Source organism: Carcharodon carcharias, chromosome 13 (genome assembly GCF_017639515.1).
Source record: "Carcharodon carcharias isolate sCarCar2 chromosome 13, sCarCar2.pri, whole genome shotgun sequence".
In the NCBI taxonomy this organism is placed as follows: domain Eukaryota; kingdom Metazoa; phylum Chordata; class Chondrichthyes; order Lamniformes; family Lamnidae; genus Carcharodon; species Carcharodon carcharias.
The window spans coordinates 50,619,189-50,642,202 of record NC_054479.1 but is presented as its reverse complement, the minus strand read 5'-3'; the positions used below and the strand labels follow the sequence as shown (position 1 = coordinate 50,642,202).

The window sequence follows — 23,014 nt, the reverse complement described above, 5'->3', positions numbered from 1 at the left end:
GTTCACTGGAGCATGTATTAGGCTAGAAGTAATTGCTGGCTTGCATTGTGGCAACCTGGTACAACTTTTCTATACCTTTGTGATCTCAGAATCAGGGTACCACTTGACTACTGGGATTTTAATTTATTTTAAAATGCCCATTTTCATTTACTCAGCAGGTTTCCATTATGGACAAGCACAATGGAGTTCCATGACTGGAGTTGCTTCGTAGATCAACTAACAAGAGGCAATTCACACAGGGACAAGATGGATTTGTTGTTTTCCCCACAATGAGATACTTATCCTACAGATACTAATCTGCCAGTACTGGTAAGTAGGTGAAGTGTCAGTGACCGATAGAACCTGTCCCCTAACCACATCTGAACGCAGGAAACCTCACCACTCCTCCATTCCTTGACCCCCTTTTCAAAATGTTAAAAAGTTAAACTCACACATAGCTCACAAAATACTTGGGCAACTCAGCTTTGTATATTCAGTGAAAGTAAATTTTAAAAAGTTATTTTTTTAAAAAATGCTATCAAAATAGCAAGTATAGTTCAGTGAGAGCAAAAGGGGAGAGAAAACAAATCGCTGGCTTACCCAAGTATGACTGCCAGGGCTTAATGAACATCTATTACTTAATTATTGAGTAACGGTCTTAATGGGCTCATCATTTGAGGTCAGCATAGCAAAATGTCATTGAACTGCAGGCAGTGATCAGGGTAATTATTACCAGACAACTTACTGCAACAAGAAATAATTACAGCCCATTATAAGCAAGAGCTTCTTTTTAAAACCCGGGCCACGCCTTCACTTCCCGAGTCTGCCTGTAAAAAGCTACTTTATTTCAAGGAATCCCAGATTCATTATGTTGGCCAGTTTAATTCTATAAGTAAGTTTGAACATAGCACTTTCAAGATTTAACAATCTGTAATTGTTTTCCTTCACCACAACTCTTTTTCATGCTTTATCCAAATGAAAATTGGGTCACAAACTCAGAACATGTTACAAAAATTACAGCAAAGGCAGTTAAAAAAATGATTTGCAAGCTCATTCATGGTTCAGTTGTTAAGCACATTCCTAGTGTAGAACTAAACCATAAAAAGTACAGCTTCTATTTCTGGTCTGTGCCAAATTAGCAGATCTCAGCCAGGCCAGCAATTAGGGCACTGCTTTTCTTTCATCCTTTATAGAACTGAAAGAGAGAGAAGTCACTTCAAATATAGAGTAATATTCTAAGCTTGGATGATTGGGCATTAATAATGTCGATCAGAGTTCAGAAAAATGAGAGATGATCTTATTGAAACATAAAATCCTGAGGGGACTTGATAGGGCAGACAGGAGAATGTTTCCTCTTGTTGGGGAGACTAGGACTAGGGGACACAATTTAAAAATAAGAGTTCTCCCTTTAGACAAAGACGAGGAGATTTTTTTTTCTCAAGACAGTTATTAGTCAATGGAGTTCTCTTCCCCGGAAAGCAGTGGAGACTGGGTCATTGAATTTATTCAACACTTGAGTTCGATAGATCTTTGATAGACAAGGGAGTCAAGAGTTATAGGGGACAGACAGTGGAGTTGAGACTACAACCAGACCAGCCATGATCTTATCAAATGGCGGAGCAGGCTCCAAGGGCTGAATGACCTACTTTTGCTCCCAAAGACCTATGTTCCCATAAGGCCTATCAGGGATCCATTGCAGAAATTGTATCATAGGTTCAGATTATTCAGATCAACAACTTTATTCAATGTCTGGATGAACCAGAAAGATACCTGGTTTAATCTAAGTGAATTGGATCAGTAACTGGCCTCAATATCCTGGTTAGGAAGCAGAGGGAAAAGGGAAATAAAAAACACCAGTGCTTCTAATCCAATGAGCCCTTCTCAGGATAAATTCTGACTACTCCTGTGTGGATGTTTTAGTCAATACCTTCAGAGGGGGAAAGTAAAATGATAATTATTTCTGCATCATTCTAACTTTGAATTCAATTAAAATTGTTAGTTGTCCAGAAAATTAATGACAGAATTCAAGAAATATCCTTCAGTTGCACCTATATTCATTGATAATTAGTACAATGACCCTGAACGGATACAAAACTTCTTCCTCTTCATTTTATTAATTGTTTGTGTATATTTTAATGTACAGAGTTAGAAGATGCTGTAGGAAGGTTAAAAAAGATCACTACGATACCCATTTTTACCTCTTAAATTATCCTTAACTAATGCATAATTTTGGATACAAAAATTAACTCGATAGTCTAAGTCATCACTGGTTTTGGTAGCCATTAGTTATCTCTCTCTTTGTACCCGACAGCTTGCCACAACACATCATTCTTCAAGTTCCAAGTGACTTCTATCAAAAATCTACAGCATCTGAAACTACTCGTAATCAGGCAATGGGAACTATGTTGAATGCTGAATGAATATACGGGGCACTCAACTGATTCTGAAAGTGTGAATATTTAAAAATCTAGCTGAAGACAAAGGTTTCCACTAAATTTGTAAAGTATACAGTTTGAAACCATTCAGCAAACTTACGTTATATTTATATCACCGAGCTGTTTGGCGTAGAAGCAGTTCTGAAATACTCCAAGGTTTTCATTTGCCCTATTACACTGTGGGCAGATTTATAACACTGGAGTAATAATAGACTAGTGCATTTCTGCCTGCGGGTTTGGACTGCCCCTTTCCCCCCCCGCAAAATTTAGCCCATAAATGCGCTCTTTTAATTTTTGTTTCACTATCATAACTAATAACAATCTCCTCTTCATTTCAAAGAATGAACAATCTATAGATATTGGCTAAAGGTCAGAAATTTGAAATTTCACAGCCCACCAACCCAGCCCACAATCAAATAGGATGCTGACATGCACCAATTACAAGAGGAGTGCCCTTTTGGGCAAGTTGGCAGAGGGCTGCTAGCATCTGTAGAAGGGTACTACAGCAAGAGGATAGGAGGCCTAGGAGGAAAGAAAATTGCCAGGAAAACACAAAATCAAAGGCATACAGACAATTGCTAATGGAGTGTATGATGCAAATTCTCATTCTTACCCCGCCCCCCCCCACCACAACCACCACCACCACCACCACCCATTGGACGCCTGAGGGACTCAAGGAAGGAGATATATAGAACCATGGTTAGGAGTTAAGGCAAAATGCTGGGACAAAAATAGAGGAACTCTACCTCCTACATCATCCATTCAGTAGTCTACACTCTGTAGCTAAGGAAAACTTTATGGAAAAATGTTAATTCCCCAGCATGAAACATTTTTGTACAAAAGATTTCTTTGGAAATTCGCCTGCACTTATAACATACACTTGAGTGTCACCATCAGTTAAAAATAATGCAACATCTTTTTTCACCTTTAGTATCCTTACCCCTGTTGATTTTTTATATTTTTTGTTTAAGTGACAAGCGCTGATATCAAGACTTACTGAAGAGTTGAAGCAACACAAATAATACAATCTTTCTTCAGCCCTTTCTCCATAGCTTTGTTAATTGAACAGAGATTTAATTTAAGCGAAGGAAAGCTCCCTGAAAATAGCTTCCAAACTGAATTTTTCTTTATCCCCACTGCTTTATTAAAGCACAAATATGCCATCCACAAATCCTTTAAGATACTTTGTACTTCACTTTCTTTCCAATGTAAAAGATTTATTTTATGCATCTAACAGTGTAATCCAGGTAAAACACATGCAAGCTAAGCAACAAAATAACTGATCAATTCACATATTAAACATTCAAAATCAATTGCAACATTATATTAAATTAGTAATGTTGTTCTCAAGGCATCTAATTGTTTTCTAAATAAACCATTAAAATTGAGGAACATGTCAGATATATTGGTAAAAATCAACAAAAGCAACCAGAAATGTCTGAAACAGTTGAGACTATTTTCAATATTTAACTTACCCTCCACTGTTCCCTTTATGATGCATATGGCACAGACTTTAGGGTTGTCATAGTAACCCTAAAAAGGTAGAACCAACAAAGACAAAATTGTTAATTAACATTAGTATTTCAGTGTTTTCACCAAACTCTGGTGGGCTCAATATACAGTTCATGCACAATTATAATATACTCAGTTTTCTTATTTAATTCAATTCCAAACCATAATGGCAACAATCAAAGCACAATCAATACACATCATTTTTCTGAGAAGGGGCATAAGGTTTGTTTCTGCAATGTGAACTGAGAATTTAAACTTTCATTTGTAACTGTATTTTTCTTCCTTCACCACCAACAGCTGCACCATATATTAGGATCTGCAATTCCACCTGAGGTTTCTTACCCTTGTTATCATAACTCCACAGGCTAACCTGTGTTGCAGCACGGCCTGGGAACACAAAGCAAAATCTCTGCTTTGCTCAGTTAACTTCAGTGCTGAGTGCTGAATTAGAATCGCAAACTAGTATGTTATCTACCCCAAAACAGTTAAACTTGCCATCAAGATTCATTTTGGGCCGCCAGTAAATTTAGCTGAGCCATTCAGAAAAGGAAGGTCCTATTATACTATTCCTATTCTGCGTTAACATTGGTGATAACCTGCAGGATAGCAACAGAGTTGCCACAACTGGCTTCAGTCCTCTAGGTTTTGAGGGAATCACCCAGATCCTGCTCCTGCAGTTGCATGTAGACATTGGGATTAGTGCAGGATTGGACTTAATGCTTCTCTCCAAAACCAAATAGCCCATTAACATTATGGTTCACACATGAAGAAAGGCAAAATGAGTTGAGGTACCAGGAGGCAATCGGTATGGATAAACTGTACCTCAGGCAGGAACTAATCACCTGCAAAACAAGAGACAAACAAAAAAGGGAGGAAACTGGCCAAAATTGAGGACAGCATAGCTGTAGTCAAGGGTGTTGATGCCCAATACTCTGTTTCTCACAGCAAGTTAAGGCATACAGCTATACAAAGTGAACAGGGACACAGGCAGTGAGAACAAAAAATATGTAGTTAGAAACAGCTGTTTAAAACTTATTTTTATAAAGAAGAAGTCTTTGGGCTGAAGAACACATTAAATTTATTTTAAGAAAATTATGAAGACATTCCACAATCTGCAAGAACATTCAGATTATGCCACACAAAGACTTTATTAAACATAATAGACCCACTCAGATAAGAACAGCTCAGAAACTAGCTCAAAAATAAAAACAAAACAACTGCGGATGCTGGAAATCCAAAACAAAAACAGAATTACCTGGAAAAACTCAGCAGGTCTGGCAGCATCGGCGGAGAAGAGTTGACGTTTCGAGTCCTCATGACCCTTTGACAGAACTTGAGTTCGAGTCCAAGAAAGAATTGAAATATAAGCTGGTTTAAGGTGTGTGGGGGGGTGCGGGGAGAGAGAGAGAGAGAGAGAGAGAGAGAGAGCGAAGTGGAGGGGGGTGTGGTTGTGTGGACAAACAAGCAGTGATAGAAGCAGATCATCAAAAGATGTCAACAACAATAGAACAAAAGAACACATAGGTGTTAAAGTTAAAGTTGGTGATATTATCTAAACGAATGTGCTAATTAAGAATGGATGGTAGGGCACTCAAGGTATAGCTCTAGTGGGGGTGGGGAGAGCATAAAAGATTTTAAGATATTTAAAAATAATGGAAATAGGTGGGAAAAGAAAAATCTATATAATTTATTGGAAAAAAAAGGAAGGGGGAAACAGAAAGGGGGTGGAGATGGGGGAGGGAGCTCATGACCTAAAGTTGTTGAATTCAATATTCAGTCCGGAAGGCTGTAAAGTGCCTAGTCGGAAGATGAGGTGTTGTTCCTCCAGTTTGCGTTGGGCTTCACTGGAACAATGCAGCAAGCCAAGGACAGACATGTGGGCAAGAGAGCAGGGTGGAGTGTTAAAATGGCAAGCGACAGGGAGGTTTGGGTCATTCTTGCGGACAGACAGCAGGTGTTCTGCAAAGCGGTCGCCCAGTTTACGTTCAGTCTCTCCAATGTAGAGGAGACCACATTGGGAGCAACGAATGCAGAAGAATAAGTTGGGGGAAATGCAAGTGAAATGCTGCTTCACTTGAAAGGAGTGTTTGGGCCCTTGGACGGTGAGGAGAGAGGAAGTGAAGGGGCAGGTGCTGCATCTTTTGCGTGGGCATGGGGTGGTGCCATAGGAGGGGGTTGAGGAGTAGGGGGTGATGGAGGAGTGGACCAGGGTGTCCCGGAGGGAGCGATCCCCACGGAATGCCGATAGGAGGAGTGAAGGGAAGATGTGTTAGGTGGTGGCATCATGATGGAGTTGGCAGAAATGGCGGAGGATGATCCTTTGAATGCGGAGGCTGGTGGGGTGATAAGTGAGGACAAGGGGGACCCTATCATGTTTCTGGGAGGGAGGAGAAAGCGTGAGGGCGGATGCGTGGGAGATGGGCCGGACATGGTTGAGGGCCCTGTCAACGACCGTGGGTGGAAAACCTCGGTTAAGGAAGAAGGAGGACATGTCAGAGGAACTGTTTTTGAAGGTGGCATCATCGGAACAGATGCGACGGAGGCGAAGGAACTGAGAGAATGGGATGGAGTCCTTACAGGAAGCGGGGTGTGAGGAGCTGTAGTCGAGGTAGCTGTGGGAGTCGGTGGGTTTGTAATGGATATTGCTGGACAGTCTATCACCAGAGATTGAGAAAGAGAGGTCAAGGAAGGGAAGGGAAGTGTCAGAGATGGACCACGTGAAAATGATGGAGGGGTGGAGTTTGGAAGCAAAATTAATAAATTTTTCCAAGTCCCGACGAGAGCATGAAGCGGCACCGCAGTAATCATTGATGTACCGGAGAAAGAGTTGTGGAAGGGGGCCGGAGTAGGACTGGAACAAGGAATGTTCCACATACCCCATAAAGAGACAGGCATAGCTGCGGCCCATGCGGGTACCCATAGCCACACCTTTTATTTGGAGGAAGTGAGAGGAGTTGAAGGAGAAATTGTTCAGTGTGAGAACAAGTTCAGCCAGACGGAGGAGAGTAGTGGTGGATGGGGATTGTTCGGGCCTCTGTTCGAGGAAGAAGCTAAGGGCCCTCAGACCATCCTGGTGGGGGATGGAGGTGTAGAGGGATTGGACGTCCATGGTGAAGAGGAAGCAGTTGGGGCCAGGGAACTGGAAATTGTTGATGTGACGTAAGGTGTCAGAGGAATCACGGATGTAGGTGGGAAGGGGCTGGACAAGGGGAGAGAGAAGGGAGTCAAGATAACGAGAAATGAGTTCTGTGGGGCAGGAGCAAGCTGAGACGATCAGTCTACCGGGGCAGTTCTGTTTGTGGATTTTGGGTAGGAGATAGAAGCGGGCCGTCCGAGGTTGGGCGACTATCAGGTTGGAAGCAGTGGGAGGAAGATCCCCAGAGGAGATGAGGTCAGTGACAGTCCTGGAAACAATGGCTTGATGTTCAGTGGTGGGGTCATGGTCCAGGGAGAGGTAGGAGGAAGTGTCTGCGAGTTGACGCTCAGCGTCCGCGAGGTAGAGGTCAGTGTGCCAGACAACAACAGCACCACCCTTGTCAGCAGGTTTGATGACAATGTCAGGGTTGGACCTGAGAGAATGGAGTGCAGTAAGTTCCGGGACATAAAACGTTTCTCGGACTGCTGTTCCCGTCACATTCTGAAATCCACACTCAGTGCCATGCGCCGCCATATGAACACACTCGACCTCTCCCTCCAGCAGCACCGCCGTACCCTTTTTCAAAGCTGCGCGTGCCCCCAGTTTCATTTTATTCTTCGGCTCATCCGACGCCTCAACAAGAAATTTTTTCTCTTTCTCTCAAGTGCTAAGGAACGCAAGCTCCAACAACTCATCGACACCAACACCCATCTAGGACCCTCCACCCCTGCCCGTCCCTCCATCCCCACCCCACCTTCCAATCCCAACCCCAGCCGTGTATTCACTATGCCCCCTGACCTTCCCCTTTCCGATGCTGAACGTTCAGTGCTCAGCAAAGGACTTAGTTTCATACCCTTACGCCCTCACCTCAATGAATTTCGGGCTCGGCACGATACTGAACTCTTCTTCCGCCGTCTTCGTCTCCGGGCTCACTTCCTTGGGCAGGAGTCCTCTCCCAGTTCAACGGATCCTTTTACCCATCTCCAATATTCTCCCTCCACCTGGACCCCTCCCTCTGGATTCTTACCTTCTCTTGATCTTTTCATTGAGAACTGTTGGCGCGACATTAGTCGTCTCAATTTCTCTGCTCCTCTCATCCATTCTAACCTGTCTCTCTCTGAACTTACTGCACTCCATTCTCTCAGGTCCAACCCTGACATTGTCATCAAACCCGCTGACAAGGGTGGCGCTGTTGTTATCTGGCGCACTGACCTCTACCTCGCGGAGGCTGAGCGTCAACTCGCAGACACTTCCTCCTACCTCTCCCTGGACCATGACCCCACCACTGAACATCAAGCCATTGTTTCCAGGACTGTCACTGACCTCATCTCCTCTGGGGATCTTCCTCCCACAGCTTCCAACCTGATAGTCGCCCAACCTCGGACAGCCCGCTTCTATCTCCTACCCAAAATCCACAAACAGAACTGTCCCGGTAGACTGATCGTCTCAGCTTGCTCCTGCCCCACAGAACTCATTTCTCGTTATCTTGACTCCCTTCTCTCTCCCCTTGTCCAGCCTCTTCCCACCTACATCCGTGATTCCTCTGACACCTTACGTCACATCAACAATTTCCAGTTCCCTGGCCCCAACTGCTTCCTCTTCACCATGGACGTCCAATCCCTCTACACCTCCATCCCCCACCAGGATGGTCTGAGGGCCCTTAGCTTCTTCCTCGAACAGAGGCCCGAACAATCCCCATCCACCACTACTCTCCTCCGTCTGGCTGAACTTGTTCTCACACTGAACAATTTCTCCTTCAACTCCTCTCACTTCCTCCAAATAAAAGGTGTGGCTATGGGTACCCGCATGGGCCCCACCTATGCCTGTCTCTTTATGGGGTATGTGGAACATTCCTTGTTCCAGTCCTACTCCGGCCCCCTTCCACAACTCTTTCTCCGGTACATCAATGATTACTGCGGTGCTGCTTCATGCTCTCGTCGGGACTTGGAAAAATTTATTAATTTTGCTTCCAAACTCCACCCCTCCATCATTTTCACGTAGTCCATCTCTGACACTTCCCTTCCCTTCCTTGACCTCTCTTTCTCAATCTCTGGTGATAGACTGTCCAGCAATATCCATTACAAACCCACCGACTCCCACAGCTACCTCGACTACAGCTCCTCACACCCCGCTTCCTGTAAGGACTCCATCCCATTCTCTCAGTTCCTTCGCCTCCGTCGCATCTGTTCCGATGATGCCACCTTCAAAAACAGTTCCTCTGACATGTCCTCCTTCTTCCTTAACCGAGGTTTTCCACCCACGGTCGTTGACAGGGCCCTCAACCATGTCCGGCCCATCTCCCACGCATCCGCCCTCACGCTTTCTCCTCCCTCCCAGAAACATGATAGGGTCCCCCTTGTCCTCACTTATCACCCCACCAGCCTCCGCATTCAAAGGATCATCCTCCGCCATTTCTGCCAACTCCAGCATGATGCCACCACCTAACACATCTTCCCTTCACTCCTCCTATCGGCATTCCGTAGGGATCGCTCCCTCCGGGACACCCTGGTCCACTCCTCCATCACCCCCTACTCCTCAACCCCCTCCTATGGCACCACCCCATGCCCACGCAAAAGATGCAACACCTGCCCCTTCACTTCATCTCTCCTCACCGTCCAAGGGCCCAAATACTCCTTTCAAGTGAAGCAGCATTTCACTTGCATTTCCCCCAACTTAGTCTACTGCATTCGTTGCTCCCAATGTGGTCTCCTCTACATTGGAGAGACCAAACGTAAACTGGGCGACCGCTTTGCAGAACACCTGCTGTCTGTCCGCAAGAATGACCCAAACCTCCCTGTCGCTTGCCATTTTAACACTCCATCCTGCTCTCTTGCCCACATGTTTGTCCTTGGCTTGCTGCATTGTTCCAGTGAAGCCCAACGCAAACTGGAGGAACAACACCTCATCTTCCGACTAGGCACTTTACAGCCTTCCGGACTGAATACTGAATTCAACAACTTTAAGTCATGAGCTCCCTCCCCCATCCCCACCCCCTTTCTGTTTCCCCCTTCCTTTTTTTTTCCAATAAATTATATAGATTTTTCTTTTCCCACCTATTTCCATTATTTTTAAATATCTTAAAATCTTTTATGCTCTCCCCACCCCCACTAGAGCTATACCTTGAGTGCCCTTCCATCCATTCTTAATTAGCACATTCGTTTAGATAATATCACCAACTTTAACACCTATGTGTTCTTTTGTTCTATTGTTGTTGACATCTTTTGATGATCTGCTTCTATCACTGCTTGTTTGTCCCTACAACCACAGCCCCCCCCTCCACTTCTCTCTCTCTCCGCCCCCCCCCCCCACACACCTTAAACCAGCATATATTTCAACTTTCTCTTGGACTCGAACTCAAGTTCTGTCGAAGGGTCATGAGGACTCGAAACGTCAACTCTTTTCTTCTCCGCCGATGCTGCCAGACCTGCTGAGTTTTTCCAGGTAATTCTGTTTTTGTTTCAGAAACCAGCTCCTTGTTTTACTGAAGTTAGCCACTTATTTAGCATAGTACAAAGCATTGCAGAAAGAGATTTTTTTAAGCCTGAGTTGTTATTAAACTTTAAGACCTGTTTTGCTGTTTGCTTGCTCAGTGATACATTTTAAAAAAGACTATTTTAGAAAAAGCATTGAGGAATTTGACAGTCTGAATGTCAACTAACTGATTACTGCAAAATATAAATATAACCTATTAACATAGGTTAATGCTTTATCATCTACTAATGACAAAATTTTATCAAACAAGTTATCGTTCACCCTTGGAAGTACAATAAAATACTTCTTTAATTCTTATTACACAACAGTCTGTTTTTACAGCTTTTGATGTTGCTTTTAACATGTTGTCTTCATTATGGGCTGGTTTATCTTTATATTGGCAATATAGTTAGTGCTTTTTTTTTTATTCTTTCCTGGGGCATGGGCATCGCTGGCTGGGCCAGTATTTATTGCCCATCTCTAACTGCTCGAGGTGGTAGTGGTGAGCCACCTCCTTGAACCGCTGCAGTCCATGTGATGACTCAAATGTGTAATGGCTCTTGTGGCCCACTTATGTCTCCTCATATATCGCAGGGTGAAAACATTAGGATATCCAATTTGTAGCTCTGGGTAAAAAGCTATGGATTTTATATCGGTTATGGTGATAATGGAACTTTATCTCATATTATACAAATATACTATGTATTCAGCATATTTCCAGCAGCGTGAAAAGATAAATAAGTTACAAAGTCTGCAGGAATAAACAGTTCAACATTATCACAAGACCGTGAAATGTTGCTAGTCAATTATTTACAATTTTAACCAGTTTATATTTTGCCTTAAATTTCTTAGTCTAGGAAGTCTGCAAAGCAAATATGACGGTTAAACTTGTTCCAAGACTTCCCAAGGTTACTCTGATCATGATTGACTGTAACCTGCTGAAAACTGAACTTGTTGGCTTTTGGGAAGGGCAGAATTGGCCTCAGCTTTGCTGTTCCAAATCATTCAATAGGCGTCTGATACTTTCGTCTGATCTCAAACATAAAAAGTGGCTACTTGGAGAAAGCACTAAGCAGCTACTGGCACCCACAGAATTGTGCCAAAGAATATGCCAGGACCCTCAACAGACACAGGGAGATAGCAGAAGAGTGGAGAGGGCTCTTTCCACCTTCATCTCAGTTGAGAGTAGTCTTGCCTCTGAGTTAGAGGGTTGTGGTTTGAAGCCCCAGTCCAGGACTTGAGCCCATAACAGTGCAGTACTGAGGGAGAGCCACGCAGTCAATGGTATCATTTCTTTTGGTTGACGCAAATGTAATACTGACAAAAGCCAGTTTGAAATAAGTGGGTGGGACTGCACCAGTGGCACCAAGTTATCAATGCACTCGCTAGCAATGGAACAATTCCAGAACTATAGATCAATTCTGTAGGTCGCAGAAAACTGTATTTGTCAAAATGAGGGAGGTGAGGGTTGGGAATAGAAAGCTTTACTCTTCACAATTCAGTGTCAGCATCAAGCAATCTTAGCTCAGGTACAGCCATTAGATACAAAGTAAAGTTTCCTCAACCCTACCCCAAAAACATGCCATGATCCCAAACTCTCAATAGCACCTATACAACAGGAAGTTCCAAGTGAAAACTATGTCAAATACTACCTCGACTTTGACAACATGCTCTTTGAAGTCCATGCAAAGCAGGCCCATTTGTACTTATTTCTAATCACTGCCTTTTCCTGTTTGAAATTTTAGGCCTGTAGGTTTGGAAAGGGCTGTTCTTAATAGTGTTGCCTTATTGATGCTATGTTGTAAAACAGAACACCAAGACCTGTGAGCATCAGTCACTTGAGGTAAATAGAAATTAAGTAAAACATTGATTTATATGTGGCTCTTGAGGTTTTACTCTTGAGGTACTTATCTAAGCAGCCCACATATACAAAAGCCAATTTCACGGCACCAATCCTCAAATTAGTATTGAGTTAAATATTAATTTTTTTAAAGATTGGTTAGCCCAAGACACCGGAAAACTGTTGCTCCAGGTAGCTGAAAAAAAATTGTTCAATTAACATTAGAATGTTTCTTTACCTTGACAAATTCTACGAGTAGTTTCCCATTGAATGTAGACACTTCTCCTTGAACGCTGAGTTTTCCTTTTCTAATAGTGAAAGATACCAGTTCATCGTGTGCTGTGCTGTGTCCCACTTTTTCAAATATGTCCAAATCTTTCACTACTACGTGCTGTCCATTTAGTCTCACATCAAAGACCTAAAGGGGTAAAAAGCAAACCACAAAACAAGTAACACAGGCTTCTGAAGGCCCAGTTATCATATTGACACCTGCACAGCCATGCTAAGATGGAAACATGTATATCACACAAATGGGCCACACCCCAACTTAAAACAATTTTCTTTGCTTTTGGGAAAGCAGCTTCTATGTGAGTTACCAAAGTGGGTAAGGTTACAACTTATAGGTAGACTATTTTCATTACTCATTAATAATATAACATTCCTATTCAGGCACAACCACACCACAATCTACACACCCTATGAATGCTCCCATAATGGCACGATTGCAAAAATTTCTGAAACATTGCTGAATTTAAGCCCAAGGTTCTTTCTCAAGAAGTAGATGAAAGGGCGCTGTTATGACACAGCAGTTTGGTAAAGGCTGAGTTATTTAAAATCCCAGAGGGAAATTTTAAACAACTGTCATAACCTATATTTTCATTTGGTATGTTTTGAGTTGCAGCTCTAAATTCAGGAATAAGACCACCAGTTTTCGAGAGGTTTTGCTATCAAACTGAATGAAACATTTATTAATTTACAACAAATTAAACACATACACACGGCTACAAATTACGGCTATCATAATTTTTAATAAATTCCCAATTTAATCTCCACCAAGGCAACAATAACCAATACACTTAGACATCAGGCAAAGCATTTTTCACCTTACAAATTCAAAAGGAGGTTCCTTTGTAGACAGTTTTGGCTTACAGGCTTAGATCTTACATGCCTCTGACCTGTACACCCAAACTCCTCTCAGGATTATACCTAGCCTTCCCTCTGAATGCAAATTTTCATGGTATTCACCAGGCCCTTTGAGCTCCACCTCTTCTAACAATAAAACCCCTTTCATCGTACCAATTTTATTAATAATATAAACATTGCTTGGTGTCTCCTAGCTAGCTGCAAGATTTCACTCCCACTCTTGAATGCACTATTCAACAAAATGCAAATGTACCCTCTACCTACTGTTTACACCTCAAAACTATTATACATCAAAGCACACAGACTAGCTGGACTTAACCCAATTAACACACACAGGCTAAATCCCTATTTTTAAAAAATAATTTCCAATAGCATTATATACATTAATATCCCTTCCTGACAGTGTATTTGGAGGATACATCAGTGCCACATGATTCCAGGCCAGCCCGAGATTTTTTTTCTACTGTCACAGAAACTGCTGATGATTAAGACTTGGCTCATTAAAAATTGCTTAACATTGACTAGATAAGGAGATTTAAATGAAAACATAAATTGTTACTAATAGCACAGTCAATAACCCTGAGACATACTTTCTATGAATGCGTATTCACATGCATGCAGAAATCTGTGAATGTGTATTTACATGTCTGTGCAGAGCTCCACATATTAGCATCCAAATGTTGCTTACATCTTTGACATTAGAAAAGAGGTGAAGATACTAAGTTAAAAATCAGGTTCAGAACTTCCTGAAATTTTCTTTGCACCTGATGCAGTTACAGCACAGTGGACGATCACTCTGTTGAAGTGATCTGACACTTCAAAATGAGATATGCCTTGGGTTTGGCCTCTCCCAAGTGATACTATTGTTATGCATTGCTGATGAAACCTGTCGTGTAACTGTGTCATAACACTGTCTGTGGACAGAACAAAATATAACATGGAAAATGGACTATCTCAAATAATATTTAAAACAAGCCTACTTGAAATACTGAGGCAGTTAAATGGGAGTTTCTTTATTTTATGCAAACAGTAAAGTTATGTAAAATTTTATTGACAGAATTGTTTCATGTCTGGACAATGGATGCAACCTCACCACTGTTTTCCCCAAAAACTTATACTTTCAAATTGTAAATTTGATTTAATCAAAGCCAAATTTCCTCCTCAACAATATTCTCTTTGTTCTCACCAATGTTCTCTCTAATGGTCTCCAAATAGTCATCAGCTATAAATGGCTTGATCACTAGTCAAATCACTAGTCAAAGGCCAAATCACCTTCCATGGAGCTTTAGCTATTCTTTAGCCCTGCTGATTGGTACCATAATTTTCTTACTGGCACTTTACTCATCATATCTATCTCACTCTTAAAGTGGCCTTGATTGTGTGTGAGAGAGAAGTTTGTACCTGGGGAATAATTGGAACACAACTATCTTCAAAGTCCTTCTACAATTGAGAGGAAGAATTAGTAAACTCTTGTTGCTAGGTCCTTGAGGGAGCGTGCAGGAGAGTGCAAGGCGAGGTCAGGATTAGGACTGCCAATGGTTGAAACCCACTGTAAAATAAATTGTTGACACTTAATTGTTTTGGTTCCCACATGCTGAATAGTCACTTAGGAGAAGTCCCAGATAAATGATGGTCCTTGCAGTGCCATAACCCAACTTGAGTCAGCCTCTTCAGGAGAGTTAAAAGGAGAAACAAGTTGGGGAGGTGAGATGGCAGGGGTGAGAAATGGATTTCCTGATTGCTCAGGAGGTAAACGCAACTGAAGATATAACTGTTAAGTTTCAGGTTCAGTCCCTGGTTCAGGTTTGTGCTGAGTTAGTGGAGATAGTCCTGCACATTAGTGAGGGCAATGGCTGCAATGTTTTAGACAGAGCAAGAAATAAAACCAGCCTGACTTCCCACTTATGATCGCTGCAGTGTGACCCCAGTGAAAAAGTGCATGCATGATACTGGTTGATAATTAGATTAACTGTGAAGTCTCCCATGGTTGAAAAGTCTGCCACACTCAATGGCAAGGCTCATATGAAAACTACAAGGTACTAGAGGGCCACTAGCACCCACGAAACTGCACCCTACCATGAATGAGTAACCCAGGGAAAGGAACTGGGGGAGGAGGGGGGTAGCTTAAAAAAAAAATCCCTTAAAACTGATTATTTTACTGTTCACAATACAGAAATCCATTTTATTAAAAATAGGTTCTCTTGATTGCAAAGCTATTGCATCAAACAAATCCTGGTTTTCTTTCACAATACTGTACCTCTCTGTAAATGTTTAATACAAAGGCAAAAAAAAGATTGTTACTCCACAAAAGGTTATGCAGCATTCAGGTGACTAATGGGAACCACTAAGGACTTTCAACAATCAAAGGGCTGGCAGTAACCACCACCCCCAGGTAATTGTTAATCTATCTGCAAACATCTCCGTTCCAAGAACAGCAATGTTGGGGACAAAATAGGACAACCTTCAAAAGGACAAATTGAAAACCTCCTTTCCAATAAGGTTTCAAGGTTTATCCTCTATATGGTGTTCCCTGAGAAAGCCACATTACACACCAATGATAAATGCTCTCCTAACATTCATATGTAAAGATCTGATCTGTCAAAAGTTTTTGTAATTTGTTCAGACATGTACAAATGATAATAATAAAGTTCCAAGTTAATGAAAAACACTAACACTAAAGTGCCAAATGTATTTTCTGTGAACAGATTAGTCCACAGTGCCTTGGTAACACAAAACAAGTTATCGCTCCACCATCTGACAGATGAAGTACTGTTTAATTCTCGAATCGAACAATGTAATAATCAATCCTACTGCTACATTTGAGTATCAACCTGTTGATGATGCAGTTTCAATCTGGACATTGACCTTATAGCAGTCGTGTGCTTCAGATCCCTCAGTAGTTAGTAAGCACATTAACCTGGATCTTGGGGCACATTTTGCCAGACATACAATGCACATCTGCTGATTTCCTCTTTTGACCCTCACCAATTTTTTTTCTCCCCTGAAGGCATTAACTTTTGCTGTTCAGTCCCATGCTGTCAAACATGCTGTACTAACTCATCCAAATGGTCATTGTTCATCAAAAGTGAGAATAGCCAGGCCATTCAACTGTTGGGGGCATCACATCTCAAAAGTTTTTTTTTTACATCTTTTTCATGGGGTGTGGCATGATCAGCATTTGTTGCCTATCCCTAACTGTCCTTGCTAGGTCATTTCAGAGGACAGTTAAGAGTCAACCATGTTGCTGTGGGTCTGGAGTAAGGATGGCAGATTTCCTTCCCTAAAGGACATTAGTGAACCAAATGGTTTTTTGCGACAATCGAAGATAGTTTCATGCATTCCAGTTTCATGTATTCCAGATTTATTAACTGAATTCAAATTCCACCAGCTGGGATTTGAACCTATGTCCCCAGAACATTAGCCTGGTTCTCCGGATTACTAGTCCAACAAAAACATTAAAACTGCCTGTACTGTACATAACGGTCTTCAGGCAAGACAGGAAAGCAGGTAAAAGAGGAGGGGGTATCACAATATTGATCTAGGAATCAATTACAGCAGTAAGGAGGGATGGCGTCTTAGAAGGCTCCTCAAATGAAGCCATATGGGTAGAACTGAAACGCAAAAAAGGAACAATCACATTGCTGGGAGTGTACTATAGGTCCCCAAACAGTCAGAGAGAAAAAGAAGAGCAGATATGTAGGCAAATTTCAGAGAAGTGTAAAAATAACAGGGTAGTAATAGTGGGGGATTTCAACTTCCCCAACATTAACTGGGTTAGTAATAGTGTGACAGGTGTAGAGGAAGCAGAATTCTTAAAATGCATCCAGGAGAGCTTTTTAAGCCAGTATATAGAAGGTCCTACAAGACAAGTGGCTGTCCTGGACTCAGTTTTAAGGAATGAAGCTGGGCAAGTAGTAGAGGTATCAGTGGGGTAACATTTTGCAGATAGTGGTCATAACTCTGTTAGATTGAAGGTTGTTATGGAAAAGGACAAGGATGGGCCAGAAATCAGAGTTCTAAATTGGGGGAAGGCCGATTTTAATAAGATCAGATATGATTTGTCCAGAGTGGATTGGCAGCAGCTACTTTTAGGTAAATCTGCATCAGAGCAGTAGGACTCATTCAAGAAGGAAATAGGGAGAGTACAGGGCCAACATATTCCAGTTAGATAAAAGGTAGGACCAACAAATCCAAGGAAGCCTGGATGTCAAGGGATATACAGGATCGGATAAGGAAAAAGGGAGGCTTATGGCAGATAACAAGGGCTCAAAACAGCAGAAGCCCTAGAGGAGTATAGAATGGGGGGGGGGGGGGGGGGGGCGGTTGCCGAGTGAGTGAGTGAGTGTGTGTGTGTGTGTGTGTTGAGGGGGGGGGGGGGGGGGGGTGGTGGAGACTTAAAAAGGGAATTAGTAGAGCAAAAAGGGGCATGAAAAAACACTGGCAGGTAAAATAAAGGAAAATCCAAAGTTATTTTACAAGTACATTAAGAGTAAGAGGATAACTAGGGAAAGAGTAGGGCCCATTAAGGACCACTGTGGTAATTTTTGTGTGGAGCCAGAAGATGTAGGTAGGGTTCTAAATGAATACTTTGTGTCGGTGTTCACAAGTGAGGGGGACGACGTGGGCATGGAAATCAGGCAGAAGGACTGAGATATAATTACATAAATTAGCATAGAAAGGGAGGATGTTCTAAGTGGTCTGGCTTAAAGGTAGATAAATCTCCAGGCCCAGACGAAATGTATCCCAGGTTGCTGAGTGAGGCAAGGGAGGAGATAGCAGGGGCGCTGGCAATTTTCAATACCTCTCTGGCCACATGAGAGGTTCCAGAGGACTAGAGGACATCCAATGTGGTACTGTTATTCAAGAAGGGAGGAAGGGATAAACCAGGGAACTACAAGCCAGTCAGTCTAACCTCAGTGGTGGGAAACTATTGGAGGCAATTCTGAGGGGCAGAATTAATCTACACTTGGAAAAGCAGGGATTAATCAAGGACATTCAGCATGGTTTTGTTAAGGGGAGATCATGTCTGACCAACTTGATTGAATTTTTCAAAGATGTGGCCAGGTGTGTAGATGAGGACAATGCACTTGACGTAGTCTACTTGGGCTTCAGCAAAGCTTTCGATAAGGTCCCGCATGGGAGACTGATAACGAAGGTAAGAGCCCATGGGATCCAAGGCAATTTGGCAACTTGGATGCAGAATTGGCTGAGTGGCAGGAAGCAGAGGGTGATGGTCGAGGGGTGTTTTTGTGACTCGATGCCTATGTCCAGTGGGGTTCCACAGGGATCGGTGTTGTTCCCTTGCTGTTTGTGGTATATATAAATGATTTAGATTTGAATGTAGGAGGGTTGATCAGTAAGTTCACGGATGAGACGAAAATTGGTGGGGTGGTAAATAGTGAGGAGGGTGGTCTTAGATTACAGGAGGATATAGATGGGTTGGTCAGATGGGCTGATCAGTAGCAAATGGAATTTAATCCAGATAAGTGAGTGAGGTGATGCACTTGGGCAGGACAAACAAGGCACGGGAATACACAATGAATGATAGGACCCTGGGAAGTACCAAGGATCAGAAAGACCTTGGTGTGCGTGTCCACTGGTCCCTTAAGGTAGCGGGGCATGTAAAGAAGGTGGTTAAGAAGGCATATGGGATACTTGCCTTTATTAGCCGAGGCACAGAATATAAGAGCAGGGAGGCTACGCTGGAACTGTATAAAACCCTGGTTAGGCCACAGCTAGAGTATTGCATGCAGTTCTGGAATCCGCATTATAGGAAGGATGTAATTGCACTAGAGAGAGTGCAGAGGAGATTTACCAGGATGTTGCCTGGGCTGGAGAGTTTTAGTTATGAGAGTGTGGATAGACTGGGGTTATTTTCCCCGGAGCAGAGGAGAGAGAAGGGGGACATCTTGAGATGTATAAAATTATGAGTGGCATAGATAGGGTAGACAGGAAAGAACTCTTCCTCTTGGTGGAGGGATCAATAACCAGGGGGCATAGATTTAAGGTTGGGGGCAGGAGGTTTAGAGGGGATGAGGGGAAGAATTTTTTCACCCAGAGGGTGGTGGGAATCTGGAACTCACTGCCTGAAAGGATGGTAGAGGCAGAAACCCTCATAACATTTAAGAAGTATTTGGATGTGCACTTGTGATGCCATGGCTTACAAGGCTATGGGCTTAGTGCTGGAAAATGGGATTAGAATAGTTAGGTACTTGTTTAACTGGCGCAGACTCGATAGGCCGAAGGGTCTTTTTCTGTGCTGTAGACCTCTATGACTTTATAATGTACATATTCTCTTAAACAACCACCTTCAGATCAGAAACCAATAATCTTTTGTTTATTTTCAGTAAATTAGACAAACAAACAATGAATTCTATTCTCCCAACAAATGGATTTCTCATATTTGTGAAACACAATGTTAAACATGCAAGGAAAAAAGAGGTTTCACCACACAGTTTATATGAGATTATTTTACATTTGGTAATGTTACCAACTACCTGAGAAACTGTGCGGGTTGGAAGTATGCAGCTGTATAAAGTGGTTAATGGAACTGTATACATTAAAAGAGATTGGGACATCTAGATTCATGGAATTGAGGGTTCACTTGTGATTGTAGCATTTGCAGCTCTGTAAAGTGAAAGCTATCTTCTGGTAATTATCATCAATAGTATTAAAAGTACCCTCCACACTTACAGTATAAAATTGAACTTTAGAAAGATTGGACTTTTAAATTGATCTTTTTTTATGAAGGTTTGCTTAAAAATACAATTCTATTTAGTTAGCTTTGCTCAACTGGTAGAAATCTTGCTACTGAATCAGAATACTGTGGGTTTAAGACACACTCCAGGATGAACACTTCAGTGCAGAACCTGATATGCTGCATTATTGAAGTTACATTGTTTCATAGTTTGCCATGGTGAGATTTGAACTCTTGATCTTGGGGTTACAAACCCAGTACCATAACCACTTGGCTATTTAGGCCAAGCATGCTGCATTATTGAACTCTTGATGTGATTTTCGTGGTTTAGCATCTCTTTCTTTTTGTAACTCTTTCGAGTACAAACCTGTTTCCATCTGTTTCAGATGAAGTTACATTGTTTCAGTTTGCCATTGTGAGATTTGAACTCTTGATCTTGGGGTTACAAGCCCAGTACCATAACCACTTGGCCATTTAGGCCAAGCCTCTGCATTATTGAAAGGTATTACCCACTGTACCTGTTTATTACAAGCACCAGACAGCACAGCCCCCTGTGATTGTAACTCTTTTGAGTACAAACACATTTCCATCTGTTCCTATTCAGATGAAGTTACATTGTTTCATAGTTTGCCATTGTGAGATTTGAACTCTTGATCTCTTGATTCATAGTTTGCCATTGTGAGATTTGATCTCTTGATCTTGGGGTTACAAACCCAGCACCATAACCACTTGGCTATTTAGGCCAAGCCTCTGCATTATTGAAGATGCTGTTTTTTTAAATGAACCATTACGACCCTGCCTGCCTATTCAGGTGTATGTCAACAATCCCATTACATACCTGTCTAGCACAGGGAATTGTTTTTCATGATTCAATCACTTTCATCCCTCAACCAACACCATTGAAACCGATCAATTAGCTATTCATCTCATGTGCTGTTTGTGGGTCTCCTTGCTTACACTAACTGCCTCATTTGTCTCAACAAAAACAGAACATTACTTCAAAAATGATTCTCTGGCTGTGAAGTGCTTTGGAACTTCCTGAGGACATAACAGTCATTGTCAAAATGAAAGTTTTTTTTTCTTGAGGAAAGTTTCTATAGCTTACCAGATTAATTATGTCCCATCCATTGGTACTCTAAAATGGGAAAGACACACAAGGTGGTCTGTATTGGAGGAGATCAAACACTCATTTCAATACTGGTGTGGCTTGAACAATAGATATGATTGATCCCATGGTTCAATTGGCTCCACAGCTCAGTGGTCAGAACGCTGGTCTCGTAAACCAGGGGTCATGAGTTCCAACTCTCGCTGGAGCCTGTGGCTAAGTTCCCTTCCTAAAGGGAATTTAATGTTCCTCTCTTAGTTGCAAAAATAGTTTGAAACAAAAAAGTGGTGTACATATAAACCGAAATGTGTGCCATTGAGCAACATCCTCCCATGTGCTGCTGTTAATACAGCAAACTTCTCTATAAGAGTTACAGCTGATAAACACAAGCACAAGTACCTTTTAACGATGTGACAATTATTAATTACTGTCAATCACCTCTCTGGCACTCAAAATTAACCATTAAGAGTGAAGTCTCAGTCCTTCAGGCTGCGAATTGTTTTAGTGTATTTAAAGAAATGTTACAACTTTTTAAAAAAAATCTCACTTTTCCTTTATTGTTATTCCTTCTCTCTTAATCCAACCTTTTGTTTCCCTCTCCTTATTTCTTCACCTGATCTGACAATCCTTCTACTTATTTCACAAACCTTAAATCTTAATGGGCCATAAATTGCTGTAGCAGGGCAAACAGCATCCACCATTTAGCTACGATTGCCCTTGCATATATAATAACGATAGTTTGCACTGCGAGTTGCTGAAAGCGTGAGCTGAAAGCATTGCAGTGTGGTTGGACATCCAAGATCCGAGTGAACAGGGCAAGCAACTGTGTATCTCCATAACCCGCTGTGACGGAAGAGTTTAATGTACTGTATTGGCTGCTCACCATGCATTCTCCTCTACATTGGGGAGACCACACACTGATTAGGTAATTACTTTGTTGAATATCTCTATTCAGGTCACAACTGGAACCCCAAGCTTCCAATCACCTTTCATTTTAATTCTTCAACCCATTTCAATCTCTCTCTCTCTCTCTGGCCTCTTACACTGTTTTCAAATAAAATTCAGCAGGAGCTCGAGGAACATTGGAGTTCAACATTTTGCGAGCATATCTGTTGCTGCTTCCCTATTTTTAGACCGCAGGTGATGCTAATGATTCTGCTGTTTATTAAATCACTCCTGCCTTCACCCTTATCTCTCATCTCCTTCACTTTCCCCGAGTCTACTTACTTACAAAGGCAAAACACTGCAGGTGCTGGAAACTTGAAATATAAACAGAACATACTCTCTGGTCTGGTGAATATTTCAGCATGTTATGTTTGTTTTTCAGATTTACAGCATCTGCAGTAATTTGCTTTCAAAAAATTAGGAAAATTTACTTTCACCAAAATATTCACTCCTAAACAAAAGACCAATTTTTCTAAAAGATCCATTTAATAATTCCAGAATATGAGATCCTAAATTCAATAACAGCAACTGGGGATGCTGCATTCCAAATGGCTTAATTGTGTGGTCTCAACCTTCAATAGGATCTCAGTTCCCTGGTACATTATAGTCAGCCTATCCATTATTATTTAACTACAACTGTGGCCTTCATTATAAATACCAAATTAAGTACTTGCTCAATATTTAAGCCTTGGGATTGCTCTAGAATATCATGCACCATGCAAGCTATGAAGCCCAGTAAGTGATTATGCTG

At 42.0% G+C, this 23,014-nt stretch overlaps 1 protein-coding gene across 3 annotated transcripts in view; it reads right to left on the bottom strand.

Annotated features, from left to right (window-relative positions):
- Positions 1-23,014, bottom strand: part of mlec (malectin) — a 49,973-nt gene that overhangs the window by 8,860 nt on the left and 18,099 nt on the right. For all 3 annotated transcript variants that reach the window (XM_041202871.1, XM_041202872.1, XM_041202873.1), the window contains 2 exons: positions 12,612-12,791; positions 3,890-3,947 (listed from right to left, as the gene is read on the bottom strand). In XM_041202871.1, coding sequence (XP_041058805.1) covers positions 3,890-3,947; positions 12,612-12,791 — 238 coding nt within the window. The remainder of the gene's footprint in view (positions 1-3,889; positions 3,948-12,611; positions 12,792-23,014) is intronic.